The sequence below is a fragment of the Chanodichthys erythropterus genome, chromosome 5 (genome assembly GCF_024489055.1).
Source record: "Chanodichthys erythropterus isolate Z2021 chromosome 5, ASM2448905v1, whole genome shotgun sequence".
NCBI classification, from domain to species: domain Eukaryota; kingdom Metazoa; phylum Chordata; class Actinopteri; order Cypriniformes; family Xenocyprididae; genus Chanodichthys; species Chanodichthys erythropterus.
Window position 1 is genome coordinate 31,183,643 of NC_090225.1, and position 26,529 is coordinate 31,210,171.

The 26,529-nt window shown below is 39.3% G+C and overlaps 1 protein-coding gene across 1 annotated transcript in view; it reads right to left on the reverse strand.

Annotated features, from left to right (window-relative positions):
- The window catches only part of nrxn1b (neurexin 1b), a 105,841-nt gene that overhangs the window by 38,604 nt on the left and 40,708 nt on the right, over positions 1–26,529 (reverse strand). The window contains exons 12-16 of the mRNA XM_067386892.1: positions 19,438–19,560; positions 18,258–18,639; positions 15,751–15,941; positions 15,341–15,514; positions 10,843–10,962 (exon numbers count right to left, since the gene is read on the reverse strand). Coding sequence (XP_067242993.1) covers positions 10,843–10,962; positions 15,341–15,514; positions 15,751–15,941; positions 18,258–18,639; positions 19,438–19,560 — 990 coding nt within the window. The remainder of the gene's footprint in view (positions 1–10,842; positions 10,963–15,340; positions 15,515–15,750; positions 15,942–18,257; positions 18,640–19,437; positions 19,561–26,529) is intronic.

Consider the following 26,529-nt stretch of genomic DNA (forward strand, 5'->3'; position numbering starts at 1 on the left):
TCATACTGACATGAGGGCTGGTGTCATAAAAGTTTCAAAACTCTGCTCTCTTTTGTCACATTGTCTTTATTTTTCATATTGTTTGCTCGTAATTTCACTGGTTTCCGTGTCAGATCACACTATAAATAAATGCATAATCGCTTACTTTAATGCCCTCCGTTTTTCCAGGTTGTTTTGCAACTCCGTGGGTTGAAGCGACTTTTGCGCGTCCAGGTCAGTTCAGGACCATGATCTGTTCACACTGGGAATCTGATATTGGCCACATTTAAAACAACAATGTGAACAGCTCACAGTGTGAACGTAACCATTGTTATCTCCATTCACACATCAGTGTTGATCCAGGATTCAACAACCTGACCCAACCAAATTAATGATTGCAAGTTGCAAGTTTGTGAACCATTTAGAATGACATGCACTGATTGCATAAATCTGATCTTCATCTAAGCCACAATTGGGTGCGTCTTGGAAAAGTTGTCAGATCTTCTCAAGCCTCTCAAGCCTACAATCCATTATACAAGTTTGACTTTAAAATAAAAGGAGAATCACTGTATTGCACCAATAACACAACATCTTTAACTAAAGACATTGAACAATTATTCACAGTGCAGGCTGGAAAAGTAAGTGAACCTTTGAATTTAGTGAATTTAGCAGCAACAACCACGTTTTGTTTAGGCGCTTATAAGATCTGCAAAAAAGTTGAGGAAGAATTTTGGACCTTTCCTCTCTACAAATCTTCAGTTTTTGTGGCATAGATTGAAGAACACCCAGTTCTTTCGCGATGCCTTTACCAGCTACTGCATCTCTAAAAAGGTCCTGTGAAAGTTGTTGGGAGCGAGGCATGGTTCGCACTAATCAATCTCCCTTGAGCAAAACAGATTTGTCAGTAACCAGAAATAAACACATCACCCACAACAGAGGAGGAAATATGTAGATTTCGGAGAGATGTAGTTGGCGTTTATACGACTAAAGTCATAAATATTGCTCAGGTTTGGGGGTGTTTTTGACATGTGTATATTTTATCGGTGTTTGCCAGCAGTTTTGAAGGCTTGAAGACATGTGTTGAGGAGACTGGGGGTGGGTGAATCTACTCAATCCTATTAGTGTGGATTAGAGTTGGGCTTTCTCACGCACCGCTGCACTGCTCAAGGTGCCGGATTGTGCATCAGCAGAAAAAAAGAGCAGTGGCATTGCTGACTTCTTTTTTCTTTGCTTTTTGCTAATGGATAATGCTGTCTCACAGAGGATTTATTAGCTTGTAAACCTTTCGAGCTGTGTCTTAGCATATCCTTCTGAAGGATCCAAACATAAGAAACCAGTGACAAGTTTATTTTTAACAGTGTACTTTTACATTTTAATCTGCACATTTCAGCACCAGTTGTTTCATGCATCTGTCACAATGACTGGGTTTACTTGTGCACCAATAATGTGATTATATCCAGCGGTAAGATGTTTACATGATGTAATTCCCATTTTCATTATTTTGATTATTCGCTATGATTTGCGTTTTTTTTTTTTTTTTCGCCATTATTCACAACTGCGCAGCGCAGATGATGAACTCACATACAATAAGTGTGTTAGTGGCCATTGTTTTAATCTAATTATAAACACATTTCTATGGATTTTTTGTGCTGACATGCTTAAAAGGGTCTTTTTTGACCATCAATATACTGCATTATATTCATGTTATGCAACACTGTCAACAAGAACTCAGTTTCTTCAGCAGCCCAAAAATGTGACGCCCTCTTTACCGCTGTTTATGAACCTGTGCATGAAAACGCCATCCGTGTTCGTCACAAACACATGTGCACTTCGGCCAGTATACATGCCTGTTTATTGTGATTAAAGTTGGCATATGCCACATATTTTACTTTGATTATGAGCTTAAATGCATCAATATGATCAAAGTACTGTGTTTACATGAGGTCAAGTTAATCGCTTTGTTGGCTAAAGGCCTTTGCACACAGATTCCACAATTCGCGTCTGAAATTTTCGCACGTTAAAAATAAATAAATACGACCTCATGTTGTGTCAATCACGTTCACACATTTGTCTACACAAAAATTCAGATCAGGTTCGATTTTTTACGTTTCGCATCCGTTTTGACAATTCAGAGCTACCATACAAGCGAAAGCCAAAATCCCCAATGTCATCTGTCAATGCACTGTATGACAAAGTGTGGAAAGAGACAGAATAAAAAGTCAGATTGTGCCAGTATCGCTAGCAAAGCATCAAACTGAGCCACTGACATCCTGAAGTAAACTTTGAAACACTCGGGATAATCACGCAGCTCCTTGATGAGAACTCTCCTTCCTTTCTATGCAATCTCGGTATTGGATGGACCCAATATTTCCTCTTTCTTTTTGTCTTTTTAAGAAGAGAGAAGACATGCTCACTGCTTGAAGACTTCATTTTGTATTGTTTTGCTATTTTTTTCGCAACGGATTCATTAATACGCATCGGACTCAGTGTGCAAGGTCTCTGTGCGTGGCGAATTTTAGGATCACGAATACGAAAAAACGCATACGAAAATTTCGGACTCAGTGTGCAAAGGCCTTAAATCTCATTATAATCACATTATGAGGGTGCAGGTAAATGTAGTCATTGATTACTTTTACATGGACAGCAGTAATCTAAATATTGACGTTATTCTGAATAAGTCCCAGTGCCATGGACAACAGTCATTTTCTGTACTTTCATTCGGCAACATTTCATTCATGCCACCGCGACAAACTCGGAGGTACTGGATGAGAGATGAGATGAGGTGAGAGGAATATGATTTGTGCCTTCTTGCTTGAAGCCATGCTCTCTTGTTTTCTGTCGAACAGCTGAACGTTGCCATGTGTATGCGGCGAGAAATCCCACCTGACGTTTATAGTGTGATTGAGGTGTGTACATGTCTAAAATGCCCTTCGATAATGTGACTAAAATAGGAATACTCCACATGTCTTAATTAAATTTGTGTTTACTTCAAGTATGACTTTAGCTGGAATAAGGTAATCAGAAATCGCTATTTACATGGTAGTTTCTTAATCAGAATTTTGTCTTAATCGGGTTAATACTGGAATATTTTTGTCCATGTAAACGTACTGAATGTAATGCAAAAAGTATGTTATTGAAAGATGAAATATCAGCATCTTAAAGGGTTAATTCACCCAAAAATGAAATTTCTGTCATTAATTTTTCTCCCTCATGTCGTTCCACACCCGTAAGACCTTCGTTCATCTTCAGAACACAAATTAAGATATTGTTTAAAATCCGATGGCTCAGTGAGGCCTCCATTGGCAGCAAGACTTTCAGTGCCCAGAAAGCTACTAAAGATGTATTTAAAACAGTCATGTGACTACAGTGGTTCAACCTTAATGTTATGAAGCAATGAGAATACTTTTTGTGCACCCAAAAATAACTTTATTCAACAACATCTAGTGATGGGCGATTTCAAAACACTGCATCATGAAGCTTCGAACCTTTACGAATCATTTGTTTAGAATCAGTGAATCAAACTGCGAAAAAGTCACATGATTTCAATAAATGAGGCTACATAACGTAAGTCATTGTAAATTTCAATGATTCACGTGACTTTGGTAGTTTGATTCACGCTCCGAACCACTGATTCAAAACAAATGATTTGTAAAGGTTCGAAGTTTCATGAAGCAGTGTTTTGAAATCGCCCATCACTAGATATTGTTGAATAAAGTTGTGTTTTTTTGGCGCAAAAAAATTCGTTGCTTCATAACATTAAGGTTGAACCACTGTAGTCACATGACCTGTTTTAAATACGTCTTTAGTACCTTTTTGGACATTGAAATGATCTTGCTGAGCCATCTGATTTTATCAAAAATATCTTAATTTGTGTTCTGGAGATGAATGAAGGTCTTACGGGTGTGGAACGACATGAGGGTGAGTGATTAATGACAGAATTTACATTTTGGGGTGAACTAACAAAAAAATGCATCAAAGCACTACTGCTCATTTTAAAGGTAAAGAGATCAGCCATTCATTAAGCATTTACAAAAATGTCTACAGTTCAATTCTAAGGATCAAAGAGAGGCACAAGAACACCACTGACACTGATAACCAGTTCAGCCTCCTCACGAAACCAGAGCATAGCCTCAGTCATATGTCCTCCATAGATCAAAACTTCCCAGCACAGACAGATGCACATAATCATATTTATTGGTTTGGGAAGTGACATCTTTGTTCAACTTATTGGAAACAACAGCGGTAGGCGCTTCACAGTGACAGGTAGCAGAAAGTATGCGCTCAGTGTCTACAAGATAATGTGAATAAATCACTTCAGGTAAACATTTGGAGAGAAGGTTTAGGTAGGTAATGACACTTCTTCATCTTGTTTTGACTGTTCGGGGATATAACAATCATATGTGCTTCAAGACCAGACGTGCACAGTGGAGTTGTAATTCTTTTCTTATTGTTTTCTATAATAGGAACTGTTATGAATGAGTGTTGCTCTGCTGAGCCAAATCAGCACCACACAAATAGCACGTGCTTTTTATGTATAATGACACAACATACCGTGTTTTATGTTGTTACAAAAAAAAGCTGCAAGGTTTCTAAGAGGGATATGTTTAGGATGGGTTAGAGTATAAAAGTATAAACACCATTGAGGCGACTCAATTGGTCGTTTTGCCATTTCAGCAGGACTGTAAAAACACTTCCTTCCAATCAGATTACAGCATGTCTAATCCACCCGACACCCAAGCATAACATGTCACTTAGAGATGTGTGCGAGTATCAGTCTGTGTAAACAGGAAAATTAGGACACACGTCTTCTGATAGTCACAATCAAATCATACACTGGAGTTATAATGCATGAAAACATCTTCCCAGCTGAACCACTTCCTCTGCAGTCATCCTCTATGTATAATTTATCAAATGTCCATAATTAATGTGAGAAACTATAGGGAATCTGTATGAACTGTATGAATGAACGTCAAACCTCCGCTAAAATTCCCTTTGACTCCAGCTGCTTATAAATAAATGCAAACAAAGCTCAGAATTTAGTTTAGAGAAAAGCTCTAGTGCAACTAATGCAACGGTCCATTGTAAGAGAAATCAAAACATCAAAACAGCTCCTTTAACTTATTCTCATCTTGCATCGTGTGACTCTCTAGACGTGTCATAATCTGCTCCAGAGAGAAATGTGCTGATGCAGACGCTGAGAGATGAGGCTAATCTCAATGAGATCAAGGGTGGGAGATGCCGAATGAGAAACAAATATAGCATTGCAAAAGCCTTTCCATGAATTTGAGTTTCACCGCACTGCATTGTATGTTTGTGCTCTGTAATGCCGCTACCCACCATGTCCTGCCCGCAGAGACCCAGGTGATCTGTTAATAGTGAGAGGCACAGTGTGCTGGCTCCTTCCTCCATGGCTGAAGTGAGTTTGATGTGTCCTCGTGAGGGTGTCCGATCCGGCTGTGATGCCCAGTGAGAGAGCTGTAAGGTACAGGGCGAGGCAGGTAACGGAGGCCAGACCCCGGATGAGGGTCTCTGAGCAGAGCTGCCAGTCCACCAGCCTCCAGCCACCCAACATCTTCCCGGAACGAGAGAACGCAAAAACGCACGGACGCTTCAGCGCACCTGCCTGCCCATACTCCTCACTTACACACACACGAGGAGAAAGTACACCCAATCCTTGTCTCTTAGTCCTCGGTGGCTATATCTTTAGATCAAATCCAACTTTCAATAAAGCAGGAAAGAGTGTTTTCAGTCAAATCAGAATAAGCAAACTCCAGACACCAGGTACTTCATGTAGCCAAAAATCACCAAAATGACCAAATGTCCTGGGAAAAACCGGCAGATATCAACACGTGCAAGGAAACAGGCATTTTCTGAATTCGAAGGCGTTTTCTGAAATCAGAATTTCTGCAGTTTTTTGGCTGAACCTTGTCTTCAGGAGGAGAAATCCCCAGAAATCCATCCACAGCTGGCTGAGAGCCTCCAACAGATGGAGAGAGCTTCATTTACACTCTTTCCTGAGGACAATGTTAACTGTTCTCCATGGAGAGAGAGAGATCTCCCCACACACCTGCGCAAGCTGCGTTTCCAGCCACAAGACATCCACAGAGCAGCTCCGGAGGCTGTGCGGGAGAGAGAGAGAGAGCGAGCGGGCGGTCTGAGAAAAAAAAGGAAGAAGAGAAGAAAAGAGAGGGAGGGGGAGCTCTAGCAGTGGAATCAGGGCGCGAGAGCACTGCAAATGTTCAGCCTAAACAAGCAGAGAAACACACTGCATAGATGGAGAAAGTGGGATGTGTGCTTTGTTTTTTTCTTTTCTGGTGAAAACCATAAATATCCTCCTTTCATCTGCCACCTTCAATTAAAGGTTTCCGAGTGGGATTCATCCCTCTCTGTTCCTGAAAGCAGAGCGAGGATTTTCCGTGGAGGCTCCAACTTGAAAGTTGACTGCCATACGTCAACTCTCTCTCCAGATGCTCCATCTGCTGCCCAACACCAGGTGACGTCAGTCGCAGCGAAGCGCTGCATCTGCACCGCACATAAAGAGCCGTCTGTGCCGCCGGAGCAGCCAGGCGGACTTGGCCCTCGGCTGTCGTCCTTTGGGAGGAAGTTGCTCTTTCAACCACCACAAAAAAGAAGCACACACAAAGAAAGGGGCTGATAAATGTGTATCTGTGTGCAAGCATGTGTCGCTGTGCAGATGTGACCGGTGCTGATGAAAGCAAAGCTCACAGATGCAGTTAATATGCATGTATTTATTTGCATACATACATACTGGAGCCCTGAATGTAACTGCATTCTGCAGCAAAGAGAATGTTGGGAACTGAAAACTGGTTCATTCAGACCCAGATTCATTGTTTTTTTTACAAATATTGGAATCAATTATTTGATTCTGTTAGATCTACATTCACACAATCATAAGAAGCATGTAAACGTATGGCACTGCGCACGTGTACTTTCTGAATCCGTCTGATTTAGTGGTTTACATTTTTTTTTTCTCTTTTAATCAGATTTTTTAAAAATTCAATCAAGATACTTCAATTGAATAAAAATTGTATTGCGACGAAGCTCAGTTGGACTGATTGAGGTGTTTATATGTCGGCTTTTCAGTCTGATGGAGCCATTTGTTTGGTTGCATGTAAACATAGTTCATGTGAGGGACTCTATTGGGCTTTTCACACTGCGCTTAACCCTGGGTTATCGACATTCTAAACCCCTCATTTAACCCCGGGTAAATGAACGTTTCGCACTTTCACTGAAGCGGGGTTAGCACTGTGTTTTACTCTGGGTTATAAAGTCCTGCTCTGGAACAGGATTAAAAATGCTTTTACTCTGTTAACCCCGCATCGCTGTGCTAAACTTGTAGCGTTGTTACGACTAGATGCTTACACTCTAAAAAATGCTGGGTTAAAAACAACCCAAGTTGGGTTGAAAATGGACAAACCCAGCGATTGGGTTGTTTTAACCCAGTGGTTGGGTTAAATGTTTGCCCAATCTGCTGGGTGGTTTTATTTAAACCAACTATTGTTTAAAAATTGCTATATGGCTAGCTTAAAATGAACCCAAAATAGTTGGGAAATTAAAAACCAGATGCATTTAGAGACAACAATAATAGACAAAAGGTGAATGTTTATTAATAAGCTTTAATATTTTATTAATATAAATGTAATAGTTTATTAATATAAATTTATTAATAAGCAATTTAATAAATGTTTATTGTTTAATAATTATTCATTGAACATTAATAAATGTTCATTTCCAACATACTTTGCGTTAATTTTAATTAAGCAATACAGCAATTTTTAAACAATAGTTGAGTTAAATAAAACTACCCAGCAGGTTGGGCAAACATTTAACCCTACCACTGGGTTAAAACAACCCAATTGCTGGGTTTGTTCATTTTCAACCCAACTTGGGTTGTTTTTAACCCAGCATTTTTTAGAGTGTACCATCCGACAGCCAATCGTGTGCCTTCTATTCACATTCTTTTGACAGTCGTGGAAACACCGCACGTTGCATATAAACAGTAGTTTCAGCGTTTCAGCAGTGACAGAAAATGCAACAATTTCAGTGAATTTCATTCTTACCTTTATAGTCCATTCAGGACACACTCTAAAAAATGCTGGGTTAAAAACAACCCAAGTTGGGTTAAATATGGACAAACCCAGCAGGTTGGGTTAAAAGGCACATATTATGCCCTCTTTCACATGATGTATTATAAGTCTCTGGTCTGGTCAAGTTTCAGCTTATAATACCCCACAAATTTGCCCCTATTTGGGGGTGAGAAAAAACATGCCTTTTACTATATAAATATATTGCTGGCTAAAAAAATAAATCCAAAATTGGTTGAAAAAAATGGCTGGGTGAAAACAACCCAATCCCTGGTTTTGTCCATATTTAACCCAGCAGTTTTTAGAGTGTAAACTCGATAGGACAGTCGGTAATATATATAATATGAGAAAGTGCAGTGCCACGAGAGCGATTCAAAAGCACAAGGAGATGTCGACTCTATTGAATCACTCTCGCATTACTTTGATGCCATACGCTGATCGGTCTGCGCAGCGCCGATGCATCAGGGATGAAGCAAGATAACCCAGGATTATTTTTGCTGGGCGTTTAGAAACACCCAGGTCATGAAGAACTCTCACCCTTCCTGAATGTGATGAACATGATTCTCTCTTCTATGAACACAATCTGCAGTACAGTTCATAACTACTGAAAGTGATCTGGATCTACCTCTGATTAGTTGCACTTCCACAATGCTGGTGCTCATTTCCCATGTTTTCATATTGGCTACCAGCTCAAATCAACATTTAAGACATTTAAATCTATTTTCTCAGTTCAAAACTGACTTTCAAACACCAGCGAGTATAAGATCCCTGCATGAAGGCTGCAGAGAAACATGCTGTCAGTTTCACAAGATGGTCTGATTCAGAAAGTGTTGTTTGTGCTTCATGTGAGTGCCCTCGAGTGGTGACAGAAAATATCACACTGGGACCAGCAGAAACTGCAACACTCAGTTTACTGTATTAAATGTAACCATTTTCCTCCCATAGAAAAGACTCTAAACAATCACTTACAAACAATCTTTGGTCCTCTAGGGAATAGTGTGTCAGAAATATACTATAAAGAAAGTATTATTTATTTATTTATTTCAGAAACACTGCACATTTTGTTTTGTGATTTCCCAGTTTTGAGCAGGTACTTTAGCTAAATGGAGATGGAATAGATCAAACCAAAACCAGACTGGAAAACACAACAAACATGCTTTTAATTATTTTATAGTGGAACATTTTGTGCTGTCGAATTTCCAAGAAAAGAGGCCTCCTAAAAGTCACATCATGACTGATTAGGACAGCACCAATGACAGCCATGTTTATTTATATCACTGTGTTTGTCAAATGTCTGTTTAATGCCAACACATATATGCCTATTACAAATAAAGATTACATGCACACACACACACACACACACACACACACACACACACACACACACACACACACACACACACACACACACACACACACACACACACACACACACACACACACCACACCACAAACATCATATATCAAGCTCAGCACACTTCATTCCTGCACACATACAAATATTCTAGCAGCAATCGTACAGACACACTCATTCAGTAAAGTTATAGTTTAAAGTGCTGATTAGAAGTAAATGTTATCTACAATTTGAATAAGTCGGCAGCACATCAAATAACTAATCTGAAATGCAAAGTGGTGTACACCTAAGGATGAAATTAAGCAAAGTTTAGAGCTAATAAAGGATGTGTTGATCTAGGTTTATTTTAATTTAAGCTGTTGCACCAATTGTTTAAAATTTGGTGCATCTTAATTACTATTTACACTTTGATTTAAACAAGATTTAAAGGGTTGGTTCACCTAAAAATTTCATTTCTGTCATTAATTACTCACCATCATGTCGTTCCACACCCATAATTAATGAAATCTGAGAGATTTCTGTCCCTCCATTGACAGCTACGCAACTACCACTTTCAAGCCCCAGAAATGTAGTTAAGACATTATAAAGTAATCCATGAGACTCCAGTGGTTTAACTTCAATTTTATGAAGTACTTTGTTTGCGCAAAACAACAAAAAAAAATGACCACTTTTTTTTGCATAATATTATTCTCCAATGCATGTTCACTCAACTGCTCTCGAGTCAACACGTGATGCTCTGATTAACGTGCATTGGAGATTCATATTTTGTAAATAAAGTGGTAAATTATGTTTTGTTTTGTTTTGTTTTTTGTGCAAACAAAGCACTCACAACACTTCATAAAATTGAAGTTAAACCACTGGAGTCACATGGATGACTTTATGATGTCTTTACTACATTTCTGGGGCTTGAAAGTGGTAGTTGCGTAGCTGTCAATGGAGGGACAGAAATCTCTCAGATTTCATTAAAAAGATCTTCATTTGTGTTCTTAAGATGAATGAAAGTCTTACGAAACGTGGTGAGTAAATTATGACAGTAATTTCATTTTTGGGTGAACTAACTCTTTAAGCTTAATCCTTATTGGTGCATCCCGCCCTCAGGATCAGTTCACACAGAACACATTTTTGTGCATTTTTATTGTTTTTGTAAAATTGGTAACTTCAATTTTATAGGTAATATTGTGAAATCCATAAGCACATCATTTTTACAGGTTGAATCTTTAAAAACGAGTTCATAAATTGTAACTGGATGACATGCACTATTATAAACATAATTATGCTACTTCTTTTAAAGCAGCAGTGTCCAGCAGTGCTCACCCTGGGGAACTGCTATTGTTAAATATGATAACACCACATATTAAGCATCTGCTGCACTTTTTAAAACAGGATGCAAAAATTCTCACTTACCATCATTACACAGAGGTCCTCCGTATGTGGTCATACTGCAGTCGCAGGTGAAGCCCTCCCACTGCTGGAGACACACGCCCTGATTCGCACAAGAATCCTCCTGACAGGTCGTGCTGGGCCCTACAGGAACACCATCATCATCAGAGAGAGATCAGGCACCACAGATGTTTTAACAGCTGAGTTATAGTCATACTATGGCTTATTATGTATAAATTATGTTATTGTGTGATGCTTTGTTATTAACACATTAACTCAAACCTCAAACACATAAACCCAAATGTGGTTCCACTTTATACTGAGAGATTGTACATTTAAATGAATCATTTGATACGATCAATATATCAATATAAATACTTAAGTACGTAAATATGTACATAGAGACAACACAATATTCATGTGGAAGAATTGTATGTCTCACACAGAGAAAAAGAGTGAATGTTTGAGAAATATTTTATGCAAACTACTCGCTAATCACAATTATACCTGTAGTTCAAAGGTGTGATGTGTAGATTAACACGCACTAAATCCCAGTTAAATAAAGACTCTTTTAATGTGAACACATAGAAGAAATCAGAATAGACACTACACTTAACATAAACAATACCGGACGAAGAACTGAGGAAACACAGCGCTTATAAACATCAGGAAATGTAATCAGGATGAAACAGAACAGGTGTGTGGGACTAATTAACAAACGAGGAAACTAACTAGGAACTCAGGCAAAGATCCAACAGAGTGAAAATTAAACTAGAACAGAACATTCATGTTACAAAAGGGTTTATATTTTAAGAGTAATTTTCAGTGGAGTACAATGGCCCTATCACACACTCGGCACAATGTGACGCCAGGCGCGACGCGAGTGTTTTTTGCTAGTTTCAGCCCAAAGCATTTATCATTTTCTTGTCCTGCATCACATTCTTTAAATAGCAAATGCATTCGCACCCATCTGTTCGCCCACGGGCGCGCTGGTCTGAAAACGAGGTGTGTTCAGGTGCATTGTTGGCGTGTTGCTATTTTGAGGAACTAAAACGACTGCACCATTGACCAACAAAAACCTGCTCTAAAGTCAATGGTGCAGTATTTGTTTTGTTTTTTGAAGAGCATGTTTGTAATATGTGCCTACATGTGGGTGCACAAAACACCTATACTCTGCTTATTACACACACAGGGACACGCAGCAGCACACAAACATGCCAGATATTAAAAATAAAAGGATGACAATGTAAAATATTATTATTGTGTACATAAAGATAAAAATGCTTTGGTGGAATCCAGCTTTTCCCGTAGATGGTCCGCTTTATCCTCGCACGTGAGCAGATCCGTTTCCTCGCTAGAGAAGCGTTCGGTTTTTCCGCTTGTAAATTCCGTCATGTAAATAGTGAACCTGTCATGGTGCGAGCACAGCTGGCTTTTAGAGGAAATGGGAGATGAGACTCTGATTAGTTTATTGCAAGTTACACCCAAAACACACCCATGACTTATTAAGAGAATAGGGACAACCATTTTAGACCATGTACCAGGTGCGCCAACCATTTTTCCTGTTGTTAAACTAGCAAAAGTGGATTCGGTATGCTCTTTAGTCCATGTGCTTAGATCGTTAAATTAGGGCCTCAAGTCTTCAGTGCCATTTTCAGGGTGTTACCAACACAAATGCTCTGAAATGTGTATTGTCCGGTTAACAAGTGTAACCTCGGTTCTCTAAGAGAAAGGAGTGAGACACAGACCACTCCACCACAGATTGTGTGACTCACTATAAGACCAGCCAGCAGCCCACTGATACACAGGACCTGTTTACACCTGGTCACTTCATGCGTTACTGATCGGATAGCTGATCGGATATTAAAACAGTTCCATTTACACTTGCCCACATTAATGTGTCTCCGCAAAACAGATATAAATCCAATCTTCAAATCCCAAGCTATATGCAAACTTAACAGAGTTCATTACTTTTAATAAAGATGATTATGTGTCAGTTTCATTTGCGTCAGTTTGCGTGTCGGTGTGCTGAAGAGGTTCTCAGCTGCTCATCTGCAGGTGTTCGTGTTGCAGTAGCGCGGTCATATCTGGCTATAACACACTCTCACACGCTTATTTTGGGAGGAGTAAAATTGACATATGTGTTTTCAACAACCAGATGCATTTACACCTAGTGTGTGAGATGCAGAAGAAGGCAGCAAAATGCCTCACTTTTGTTATTTCCAAAGCATCAGCACATAACGGCACTTGTATTTATCTGATGTGAATGTACTGCAAATGTTTCACAGAGTCCATTTGTGCTGAAGGCAAGCAGAAATAAGATATACACTCACCTAAAGGATTATTAGGAACACCATACTAATACTGTGTTTGACCCCCTTTCGCCTTCAGAACTGCCTTAATTCTACGTGGCATTGATTCAACAAGCTGCTGAAAGCATTCTTTAGAAATGTTGGCCCATATTGATAGGATAGCATCTTGCAGTTGATGGAGATTTGTGGGATGCACATCCAGGGCACGAAGCTCCCGTTCCACCACATCCCAAAGATGCTCTATTGGGTTGAGATCTGGTGACTGTGGGGGCCATTTTAGTACAGTGAACTCATTGTCATGTTCAAGAAACCAATTCGAAATGATTCGAGCTTTGTGACATGGTGCATTATCCTGCCGGAAGTAGCCATCAGAGGATGGTCATAAAGGGATGGACATGGTCAGAAACAATGCTCAGGTAGGCCGTGGCATTTAAACGATGCCCAATTGGCACTAAGGGGCCTAAAGTGTGCCAAGAAAACATCCCCCACACCATTACACCACCACCACCAGCCTGCACAGTGGTCAGTCACGCTTGCCAGTAAAGCAAGTCAGACGCACAAACACATCGTTTTATCTAATCATACCTCATCAATTGTGCTTCACTTTCACGATTTAGTACAATTGAGTCCTAGAGACTGCATGGCTGATCCGAAAACCCTGCATCCAGAAACAACAGGCGAAGTTTTGCCATAATGCCTTTGTGCAGCTACCGTCAGCCCAGTTCTCATGACAAACTCCACTGCTGTGCACATCTCAATCTTTATTCAAACTCAATCTTTTCCTCAATAGCTGTCCCCACCTGAGCCTGGAGTTCAGTCATGTAAGCCAACAAAAGCAAGGCTTTATAGACTTTATCCAAAAGAATCCTCTTGTGCGGCAGCTGTGGTGTGGAGCTTGATAACACAGTCGTCCGGTGATCGGTGCGCAGCCAAAGTCTGTGGGACCTTCCACAAAACCTCTCTCTGTCACCCCATCCATCACCAAAAACACATTGAATCCCAAAATTGGGACGTCTGCCGAGAATGTTTTTTCCTAGGTTTTGGTCACATCAAAGATGCAACCCTTGAATGCTGGAATCGCAACCTTTGGCAAACAGGATGTTTGTGGCAGGAAGTTCCCATCCAGTCATTTAATGGTGCAGCTGTCTCAAGCAATTCTCTAAGATTTGTTGGTATTAACCTATAAAATTTAGCAACCCCAATTATTATTTCATCCTCAAAAGCCCTCAGCTTGGCTCCTTGTGTCCAGATGGACCAATAAAAACACTTGTGCTCTTACTTATGGACAGTTTCTCAACACCCCAATGAAATTTCACATTAATATCTTGATCCCTTGGGTGCAACTCATGCCACTTTGCAAGAGAGGATTTTCCAAAATATTTTAAACATTTTTCTTTGATACCTCCACCTTGTTTCCTTTCCTGACATGCTGCCCTTGTATGTTAAGAGAGGAGCAAGGAACGCAAGGAAAGGAAATAAGAATGCATCAATAATGAATTGTGAAACACCCATATACCGTACGAGGACAAAGCAGCTGCCAAGAAAAAGGTCAATATGTCTTTTATGTAAAGCAGGGATATAATGAAAACAGAATGGAATATTTATGTTGTTTTTTGGTAAAACAGTGTGTATGAAAAGTACATTTCAAGCAGCAACGCAGCAGAAATTATTCTATCCATTTCAGTGTTTCCGGCGGACACTGAAAACTGTTGCATTTGCGTGAGACACAATAAACATCTACAGCATGACCGATACATGAAATCTTTTGACAACAGCAATAATACTGAGAGTGTAATATGATTACTGAGATAAACTGAGAAAACAATGATAAACTGAGATGCTGACAGTGTAGAGGAACATGCATGTGCAATGCTATCATATTTCACAAACTGTAAGGTTAGGGTTAGTAGAGTAAGTTGATATATACTTGCAAAGTTACTTATAGTCAGTAGAAAGTATGTTGGTGAGCATCAAAATAAAATGTTAGCAGATAAAACAATTTGAATGTTAGTTCAATTTCAATATTACTGTAGTTAAATGTATAGGTAATAAGCCTTGCGTAAATAGAAAACAATTATGTATTGAAGATATAATCTAGAGTCAGCAGGTCATTGTTGCAATTAAACCCTGAGAGGGTGATCAGATCTTGTAACGTCAATAATTATTACATCATTCCACTTATTACACAGAAAGAAAAAAGATGTTGTCACCTTCACATCCTCTTTCAATCTGTCCAACACAGGCCAGCGCTTCTGACATCAGGTCTGGCAAACGGCCGTTCAGATCCACAGACGCCAAACAGCCTTGAAATCCTTCTTTTGCGTGAACTAACTTGGGTAAATCTTTGTACATCTCCTCGGGAACACCGCCAATATAAAGATCACCTGCACAGAGAGAGCATAATGTTCATATGGATATAGTTAAATATCATATATATTGTTAACATCCCTCTCTTTCTCTAAACTGTAAAATGAGATCAGTTCACACAGGAACATAATATATTATGCATTTATTATTGTATACAATTCATTTGTGAATCTAAAACATTTTTTTTTTTTTAAATCAAAACACTAATTATCATTGTCACAACAGCTGTATGTTAAAATCACACGAAATCTACCTTTTAAGTCCAGGTTTTTGGCCCCCACACTGGTCTGGGTGGTGATTTTGCTGTCGATTTTGACGGTGTGCAGGTTATTTGTGTCTTTGGAGATAATGACATTGTGCCAGTGGTTGTCATTGAGAGGTTTGTTTGAGTTTCCTTTGATGAGATGAGCACCGTTTCCCAGATCTGAGACGTAATGCAGGTAACTGAACAAAGATATAATGCAATTAAAACAACACACATGCAACTGTAGAACAGTCAGATAATGACTAATGATTGTGATCATAACTGTAATCAAAACTGTACTGTAGAAAAAGCTGTACAAAATTGTCCATTATCAGGTGCAAGCTGAATACAGTTTACCCATATGGAAAAAATCACAAACAAGATCTCTCTAATAGCTCGATTGCTTTTCTCAGATAGAGACGTGATTACATGGAGACATTTTGCTGAAGAAAAGTTGTACTCTTGAGAAAAAGACCTTAAACTGACATGATTCAGGAGAAATCTAAATATCCCTCAAGTTGTCTGCAATGAAAAATTCAATATGAAATTTCTTATCAAACTCTTCCAGGGTTAAAATATTTGAGCTATGCGATCAACTTTCATTTATAAGCTTTTACATTTGTAATGCACCTTATAATGTGTTGTATGGTCTCATGAATAATTGTAACGACAGTTATAATAATTAGGCCTATCTATTGATTGTTACACCTTTAGAAATGATAATGCATTAAAGCATGACAAACAACCAATTTCAGATGCAACACGGAATCTGCAAATATTATAATGCATTTTAACTTTAGTTACAGTTATTTATGAAAAGATATAATGCATTATAACATACATTATGAATATCTATTGAATGTGCTCAATGTCTCCATCTCAATGCCTCCTTTATGTTTTCTGACCTGTTGAACGGCAAACCCGAGCAATAAAATCACTGGGTAGGGATGAATATTTTCAATTCTGATAGCACCTTGATTGTCGATATGATTGATTATTTTTTTTAAATGTAAATAGGTCTAATAGAATTAAAGTAATAGTAACAAATATAGCTGCGAGCAGCAGTTATCTTGGTTCAAGCGTTTTAAGGCTTTTAAGTACATATGCGTAAAAAGATATTACGTTTTATTTAGCAAGCACGTAACCACTTAAATCATAGAAGGAAAAAAACATTTATAGCGATTACAGGCAATTTACCATAGAAAATATATATTTTTAAAAAGTTTTTTAACAGTTATAGCGCCACCCATAGTCTGATCTCCATAAAAGTTGGCATGCTTCTTTAAAATCATATGCTGCATGTGCTCACTTAATTTGATTTTGTTTAGGTTTTATCGGTTTTTGAGTATGTTTTGTCACGCCCTTTTTCTAAATGAACCTGTTATAGCTACCCAAAGGGTAAAGTTCAACTTTTTATTGATTATTATTGATCTAGAGAATGCAGAGAATTGTACTGCACTTGGTTCTGTACAGAACTTTGGTTCTGATCGGTTGAAAAACCTAGGACTATAGTTAGCAAAAGTAGGTTTTTTACATAATCGCACATATTTAATGAACAATTTGATTGACAGCTGTGGTTCCTGAGGCTAATTTTTTCAGTATGAAGAGATCTAACAAATTATATGAATATTTTGTGTATGTGTGAAACACCACGTGATTACAGGGGTGTAAAACTCGTTAGTGGCCGATTTCTTTACAGACCTCTGAGTCGTTCTGATCGGCCTCCGTTAATCTGCTCAAAATTCAGTGGCCGATGGTGGACATGTTTTTTGAGATACTCAATGCCCTCATAGACAGTCATGGCACCTCGGAAGACACTGAATGCCAATTTTCAAGACGATCGGACTAACGGTGAAGTAGTTGTAGTCATTTTCATGTTTTTTCCTGTTATAGCGCCACCAAGTGCCCAGTTGCCACATCCTTTTTCACGCGACCACAGAATGAGCTCTTACATATGTGTGCTGGTGAAAATATCTCATTCTGTTCACGAGTTATAGCCTTTTTAGTAAAAGTGGCTCCGCCAACTTCAAACGTTTTGGCGACCCTTTGGGAAAATGAATCAGAATTTCAACGTTTTTAGATAAACTTTTGATTTTTTTTGAAAACTATTGACAATCAAACTCCAGAGAATCTTGCTGCGCTGGTTTGGTCCCGATCAAGTCAAAAACCTAGGACTAGTTCGCAAAAAATCCAAAATACCCAAAAATTTTGCTGAATTCTCTTCTGAATAAACCATTTCATACTTGGCACAGGCTACATGCTTGAACCCCTAAAAAATTGCAATATTCTACTTATATTCCATACTAACCTGTGCACATTGATAAATATCTTCATTTTTTTTCATTTGCAGGGATTATAATATATTTTGGAAGGAAATTAAGGTGTTGATTGAATGAATGAATGAATGAATGAATGAATGAATGAATGAATTATTAATGCACACATTCACTTTTAAACCATGTACAGCAATAAGAGCATCTAGCTGTAATGCTCATGTCTGTCTCTCCACAGCGTACCCTTTAACCAGCTCTACAGCTATGAAGTCATTCCCATCTCCACTGTTGAACAGGATGAGTCCGTCGGATGAGGTGGTCTTGAACTGGAAGAACAGGTGCATGGAGTAATACGCCTGCAGTGTGCTCAGAGTCATATAGCTTGAGCAGGACTTGAAGGTCACTGGATCCGCAATGATGTTCTTGAAACCGATCACGGCGTTGACTTCGCAGTAGTCGATGTCTCCGTTCTTGCAGAGGTCGATGTACGGCTTGCCGTTAAATGTCAGACTCTGGAGATGCCCAATGAAGTTGGAGGGCATGATGGGCAGGTAGCGTTTCTCTGTAATGATTCCCGTCTCTATGTTATGAAACTCCAGCTGTGTGTGGTCACCTGGTATCTCTCCTGTTTCATGGCAGAGTGTTGAGAAAAATTAAAGGTTTATTTCATGTGGATCATAAAAACACAACAAACTTCTAAATTTACCCGGGGTTGAAAGTGGGGTTTAGAACGACGATAACCGGGGTTAAAGGATTAGTTCACTTCTGAATTAAAACGTCCTGATAATTTACTCACATCCAAGATGTTTGGGTTTTTCTTTCTTCAAAAGAAATGAAGGTTTTTGAGGAAAACATTCCAGGATTTTTCTCCACATAGTGGACTTCACTGGGGTTCAACGGGTTGAAGGTCCAAATGTCAGTCCACTATATGGAGAAAAATCCTGGAATGTTTTCCTCAAAAACCTTCATTTCTTTTGAAGAAAGAAAAACCCAAACATCTTGGATGTGAGTAAATTATCAGGAATGTTTTATTCTGAAGTGAATTAATCCTTTAAGTGCAGTGTGAAAGTGCTAATGTTTTACTCAACACTAATAGATATTTTAAAATGTGTTTTCCAGCTAGAAATTGTGTATGAATAAGTCCAAATGGATTTTGTTTCAATGCCACATTCCATGCACAGCATCATGAGATAATTCAGCAAATTTTCAATTAAACTTTTCACGAAAATATGGCAAGGAAAGAATTACACTTCTAGATTATTAATCATGTATGGCCATGTTTTTCAGATAATCCAATCATAATATCGGGCATTGCCTTGGGATGACACAAATGCACAAATAAACTAAATAGTCAGAATGTGTAACTCCCGTTGTAACAATGTGAAGCAAAAGAACAGAAACCGGAGGAAACAGAATAGGATACCTTCCACGGTGGGCAGATCATCCACAGACAGCTTCAGACTCTTTCCTCTCCTGTTCACTCGCACCGTGTGCCATTCATTATCATTCAGATTCTGACCAGCAAACAGGGTCTCAGGTCCTTTGCCTGTGGGACAGCCCAGATCACAGTTAAACATGCACACAAAAAGCAATGGAAAAAAGAACATATGCTCTAAACAGTGACATCTCGTAGTAATGATATCACCTTAGTAAAAATGCCCCCAAAATATTAAACATTTAAAATTGAGTTAATAACACACATAAGTCACACATCTCTGCAATCGACTTCCTTAATGATGATGAAGAAATAAATCCACATATTAAAGAGAGATCTAGATTTTGAATAGATCTAGAACAAAGGACATTGTGTATTTAAAATGTGTGCCATCAGTACAAATTTCCCGTTCTTCCTTTCTCCTTTTTAAGTCCCAATCACTCAAGGATGCAGACTCAATCTTAAGTGTTTAACATTTTTAGCGTAACAGATTTAAAATCCTTTATCAATGTAACAGCACAGATTTACAGTGCATTCAAGGTATAGTGGAAAACAGGATAAGAGGCACATATGAGCCATCTTGCACAACTTTCTGGGATATGTAAGCAATAAGGTGTGAGACTGTATTCACATAGGTACAGCACACTCTCGAGACATATGCTTCCTTAAAGTTTCGTTGAGGGAGACATATTTACCAACAGAAAACACAAAGCTCTGCTGTTAGAAACTTTGCTTAGCACACCGTTATCTTTGTTTCTGCAATATCTGTCAGCACGTTTTGTCACCTGAGCATGTGAATATTACTGTTTTTCTCAACATAAACATGTGAAACAATATGAACACGGTAACCATATATTGACTCGAGTGTATTATGTACGTTCTGCATGATAACTGCCGCTGTCTGCTTTATTAGCATTTTTTTCCTTTTTTGCTGCTTGAGCTTAAATGCTTTTGTTCTTTAAATTTGTTTACACATATTATTTAGCGCTTTGCACTAAAAGAAAACCTTAAGAAATAATGTAAGCTTGTTGTGTATATTGCCTAATCGTAAGCTTGTTCAGAAATGGTTACAAAATCTTAATGAATAAAAAAAAAAAATGCCTTTCCCATTTAACGTTATGTAAATAAATAAACAAATATTCAAATATTTGTTTTTTACGAGCTCAAATATTCAAATACATTATTTTGGAAAAATTCCCATTCCTAAACCCTATGCTAGAAAAGTCCTTGTCCTTGACAGTTAACAGCTACAGAATGTTTTTAAGTGTTACATGCATCATCTGATGGAGCTCAAATAAAAACTAGGATCTTGTCACAGCTGGTTCAAGGAGAGGTGGATCTTGATGCAGCTTTTCACTTTATTGAAAAAAAAAATACAAAAGCACAGGGAGAAAACAAACACATAGGGAAAACAAATGCAACCGCTTTGCACACATTACAAAGACAATACAGAAAAAGGACTGAACTAAACTCAGGGCTTAAAGTCACAAGATAATGAGCATCTCAACTAGAAATGTGATGAACATAATCAGTAACTATGGTAACAAATGAGTGGGCACATGGGAAACAAAGGAAACAGGAACAGAACATATGAAAACAAGATGATACAAAACATATCTGTTATCTGCATTTACACTATAAACTTGGCGAAACAACCCGAGGTATATGTACTGACCCAGAAAAGAGTAGGCAGAAAAGGAAGTAAAATGGCACGATTTGCAATGGATGCAGACGTAATGATAATACAAGATTTTGCTTTCCGCACCATATTTAAAGGCCAGCAAAACACTAGGTTGATTCTTCGTCCTCCATTGTGCCATTGAAAAGAGTCATGTGATCACGGTTGGTGTCCACCTGAGTTGATGTCATTCACCACTGTGGCTTTTTCAATGATGTATGACTCCCATTGACAGGGGTATATCCAATCTGTCCGCTTACATGGAAGACACAAATGCACGTATCCGATTCATATCAGATTTACTTCCACACGTGAATCCTGGAACCCATCTGAGAATACCAGAATTCATGTCCCTGCTTTCACGTTCATTGGTCATACCCTATCTGTGCCACATGGGAGGGAAAAAAAATAGAATTGGGTCATTATTTATTTAATGAAATATGAGTGACCCCTGCTGGAGTTATGTGTGCACCATTCACCTTTAATTTTAAGGCCACACTCTTCTCTGTCAAAGAAATTCTTCTCATGTAGGCAATACGTTGATAGGTGCATGTGTGTGGTAGTCCACAGTTTCCGAAGTACAGAGGGAATATTATTTAAAAGTTTTCTTTCGAGTTATACTGTTTAATGATGCTTCTTAGGCACTTTGTGGCAAGATGCTGCATCCTGTTCCCACTTTTTCAGGGAACAGGGTTACAGTAAAGTAACCCGAGACATTTCCTATCAAAAGCTACTCTCAATGCTGCGCTATGCACTATGGGAACGAGAATACCAACACTGCCGCGCTGGAAAGTGTCTGGACCGCTCAAGGTTGTGTAGTGTGTTGTAGGAACAAAATCAGCTCAAATGAAATAATTTATAGATAATTATAAAGAGTCATCTAGTTTACGACTGAGCAACTGAACCGTCCAGCGTTCATTTGCTCGGACCATAATAAGCTCTTGTAGTGGATGTGAATATCCAACTATTGTGAAAAAACTAATTAGGATCGACAGTTTAAGACCTTCAAGAACATAATACAAGACACTTTCTTTTAAAATCTACAGGAGACTTTATTTATTCTAACACAAACTAATCTAACACAAACACGCACGCACACACACACAAACATTCATACACGTTGCAGAAAGAAAGGAAATGAGAAAGAGTTTTAAGAGAGAATGAAATGATGAGCAGGATTTCTAGCAAAATAAGACCTGACCTGAACGAGCCATGAATCATTAATTTAATACACCAGTTCATCTTTAGAATCTGGAGGTACTTGCTCGTCGACTTTAAATGGGAAACTCCTCATCGGCCTCCTTAGCTTGGAGAGAAGGGTTTTTCTGACCAATCAGATATTGTCTTGTTTCAAATGTGGCTTTTCTCCACCCCCAATCATAAAATAAGCGTTATCTCCGGTCTCTGGAATTGCCGGCTTCGGCAGGGAGCAACGTTTAGACATAATTTCTATTAAATGGAATATGATACATTTTACACAGATTTCATTCAAGCCATGATTTAAATGAGAAAAAGAGATTTAAACACACATCAGACAAGAAATACTTTCATTCAACCATTCAGTAGTTACACAGTTACATGAGTTGTGGGTGTTCTAAAACATAACTGGTCACATGTGTAGACATGATATAAAATGTATGCAGTTAAAAGATGTTTGATTAAAATTGTTTGGAACAATTTGATGCAGTTTTAGTTGTAGAAACAGTCTCTGTGGGTTTTTCTGTAAAGTTAGGTCACTCAGAGAGACATTGCATTGTCTCTCTGTCTCTTTTGATCTGGAGATCAAAGACTCAATCTTCTGGTGGCTTAAATTGTGTTGTGTTTTTGACCATTTAGTTTCTACAAATGGCTTAGGTTTGCCACCTCTCCTTCAGTCAGGAAGCATGGGTGCCATAAAAGTACCTAGCAGGGGTTGTTGTGTAGACGGACTGGAGCTGAAAATTAGATTCTCTGAGCTTGGGTTTCTGGAATCAAGAACGACCAGATGCACGGTTGAGAATAGAACTTAAGGAAGATAGTCAGAGTGAGGGTGCAAACTAGCTTTGACCAGACGAGGGGCAAGCAGGATGTCGAAATCGACAGAGCCTGCAAATCCCCAATTCTCTTTAGCAAAGTAATGGCCATAAGAAAATCCATCTTTACAATCAGAAGCTTGTCAGGCACTGACTCTAGTAGTTCAAATGGGATCTCGACTAGCGGGAGGCCTCAGCTGTCTCACTCCACGGTTGAAGCGAGTGATCAGAGGGTGCTTCCCGACTGGAGCCCCACCAATCAGGGTTATGGCAAGCCGATATGGCGGCCACAAATACCCTGAGAATAGGGGGGCATGTGCCTGCTGAAACTCCAGCACTGAAACAATGTGGTAGTCAACTGGGTCTACACAATGTGCAGTACACCACCTTTCAAAGACACCCCATTTAAAGGGGTGATGAACTGAGAAATCAGATTTTCCTTGAGCTTTTGACATATAAGAGGTCATCATACTATAAGAATATCCTGTAAGTTTCAGAGCTGAAATCTTCCTTGTTAGTCCAATAAAAGTGTTAATTGACACCAGACCCAGCAAACGACAGGATTTTCAAAGTGGGGATCTATGACATCAAAGGGCAGCAAGCACTGTCTCTGCAGAAGAAGATCAACGCCTACTTCATAACTGCCTGTTTAGCCCCGCCAACTGATTTGCACATGACATGCAATAGAATAGGTAGCCTAAGTAACATAGGCCTGCGTGGTGCTAAACCAGTTCGAGCTACCAAGCAATAAACATGCCGTTAAGGATTACAAAATATTGTGGAGTGCCTGGACTCGACAGTAATGCAACAACATGTAAGTAATTGTATTAATTCTAATGCCTGATCTGATATGTAATGATTCATGTACAGTCATGTACAGACACAAGTCAACTTGCATTGTTTCTCTTAGATGGATGAAAATAATATGTTATTTGATGGTGATTAAATTATATAAAGAAAGCGATCAAAGAAAGCTTCCTTTGCAATCGCTGGTGCAGCACACCCTGACACTGTCAATCAAACAGCGCAAGTTTATCGTGACTGACACACGCAAAACGCTTTTGCACTTTAAGTGAAGATGAAAGCATTTGTTAGTGTACAGAAATTGAGTTGCAATGATGAGATCACTGCTTTCATGAGCTCAACATGTCTGTGATTGGCTACAATGTTCATCACTGCAACCTTTCATGCCACGATCTAAATATAATGCCATAGATCTAAATGTAATGCAACACTTTTCACGACTAGTTAACCTGTAATAGTAAAAACGTTCTAAAATTTTTCGAGGGACTTAGCTATTTCATATGCAAATATGTCAGCCAATCACAGTAGCGGGCGTTTACACTTAAGTCTCACAGCAGACACGCCCCTTAAAACAGAGCGTTCAAACCAGAAGGCTAAAATCAGAGTAGGAAAAATGCCTTTTATTTATAAATAAAAATGTAAAAAAGCATACTAACATTATAAGTGCACCCCAGGAAACATTATAAAACAATGAAACAGTGCAGCTCATGAACCCTTTAAAGGCATAGATCCTTCTTGTGGAGGGAGACCTAGCACTCAGAATAGTCTGTATGCCATCAGCTGGAAGCCCAGCATCCTCAGTTTGTCCCCCTCAGGGGCCAAATAGAAAGTTTCTAAAGCTCGGGCCAGGGATGAAACGTTGTCCCCTGTGCCTGAGACAGAAGGTCCCTCCTGTTCGGAATCGCCCAGGGCAAGATGTTGAGAAGGGATATTATTTTTGAGAATCAAATTCTGGTTGGCCAATGAGGCGCCATCAATAAGAGGCAAGACCCTTGTTAACGGACTTTGGATAGAACTCCCGGGAACAGAGCGATTGGTGGAAACATATACAGGCGCAGCTTGCTCAGCAACTACCATTGTGTTGTCCACCCACACTAGGACATGGTAGCCCCTTAACTGCTAGAAGAAGTACTTCAGGGTCAGAAATACAGCCATCAATTCTAGGCAACTGATGTGCCAATCGAGATGACAACCTCTCCAGATCCATTGGGCTGGACAGCCATCTATGACCACACCCCAGCCCATGCAGGAAGCATCTGTCATTAGCATCGACAACAACACATGCCTAAAGTGGGACCCAAGATGAGGAACCGGTGTCATAGAAATGGTACGAAGCATGGATTTTAGAAAGGGCATGAAGCACTCGGCATGTGCCCTTAACCTTATTTGCCTCTGGGGATTGGCTCCTGGATGAAATCCCCTGGCTTTGCCACAACTGAAACAGTTTCATGTGCGGAAGGCCCAAAGGTATCGCCGTGGACACAGTTGCCTTCTTTGAAAGTGATGGAAAATAATTTCCCGACCTAGCCTAGACCTCACTCAGGCTGTTTAAGATGGACTCAACATGTGCGGGGGACAGCCGTGCCAGAGAGGGTGACTAGGCTAGGCCGAATAGAAGAAACCGATATTGGTATGCTTCACCCCTGAAAGCGAACCTCAGAAACTTCCTGCATTGTGACAGAATATTTATATGAAAATATGCATCATTGAGATCAATTGTGACAAACCAATATTTGTGTTGAATCTGAGGCACAATCATCTTGATCATAAGTAAGCATCTAGATCTTGAATGTTCTTAGAGAATGGTTCAGACCACAGAGATCTAAAATCTGAATCAACCCCCTCATTTTTCTTTGGGAACCAGAAATTACCAGACTGTGAAATCGTGACTCTCTCTCTGGAAGGGGAACATGTTCAATGTTCCCCTTTGCCCAGAAGAGTTTGCAGCTCTTGTGACAGCAAATACACCCAATCCGGTTTCACATAGTTGGGACAGCGCCATTGAAACATGGAAGGCGGTGTGCAAACTGTATTCTGTAACCCCTTTCTACTGTCTTCAAGATCCAAGGAGAGGTACTTGGTAGTAGTTTCCACAATGCCAACTTCTCTGAAAGGGGCACTAATTACCTCGTCTTGTTGGGGGGATGTTAATTTCGATTCCTCGTCTTGTTGGGGGGATTTTAAATGTTCTGTGTCCTGGAAGAGCAGGAAGCAACAGAACATTCAAAATTTTACTGTAAACCATTGCCCCCCAAAACACCGAAGGTAGTGGGGAAGGAACAGTGTTGTCATGAGGGTGTTGAGAATGAGCTACTTAATACATTTTAACACACACTGTCTCCTACCAGATCAGCCTGGTATGCCTGTAACACTGCCATAATGTGCAGAGAAGCACCAGCCTGAACCGTTGACCGAAACGCCTTCCCTGCCAGCATGGATGTTGTTCTGCACGGCTTGGTGGGGAGTGCTAACTTTTTTAAGTGGTGATGACCTCCCAGATTGAATCGCAAACCCCACAATCTGAAAATTTGGAGACAAGCTCTGGAGCGGTCTCTGAAAAGAAAATAAACCTGAAGGCGCACCTAT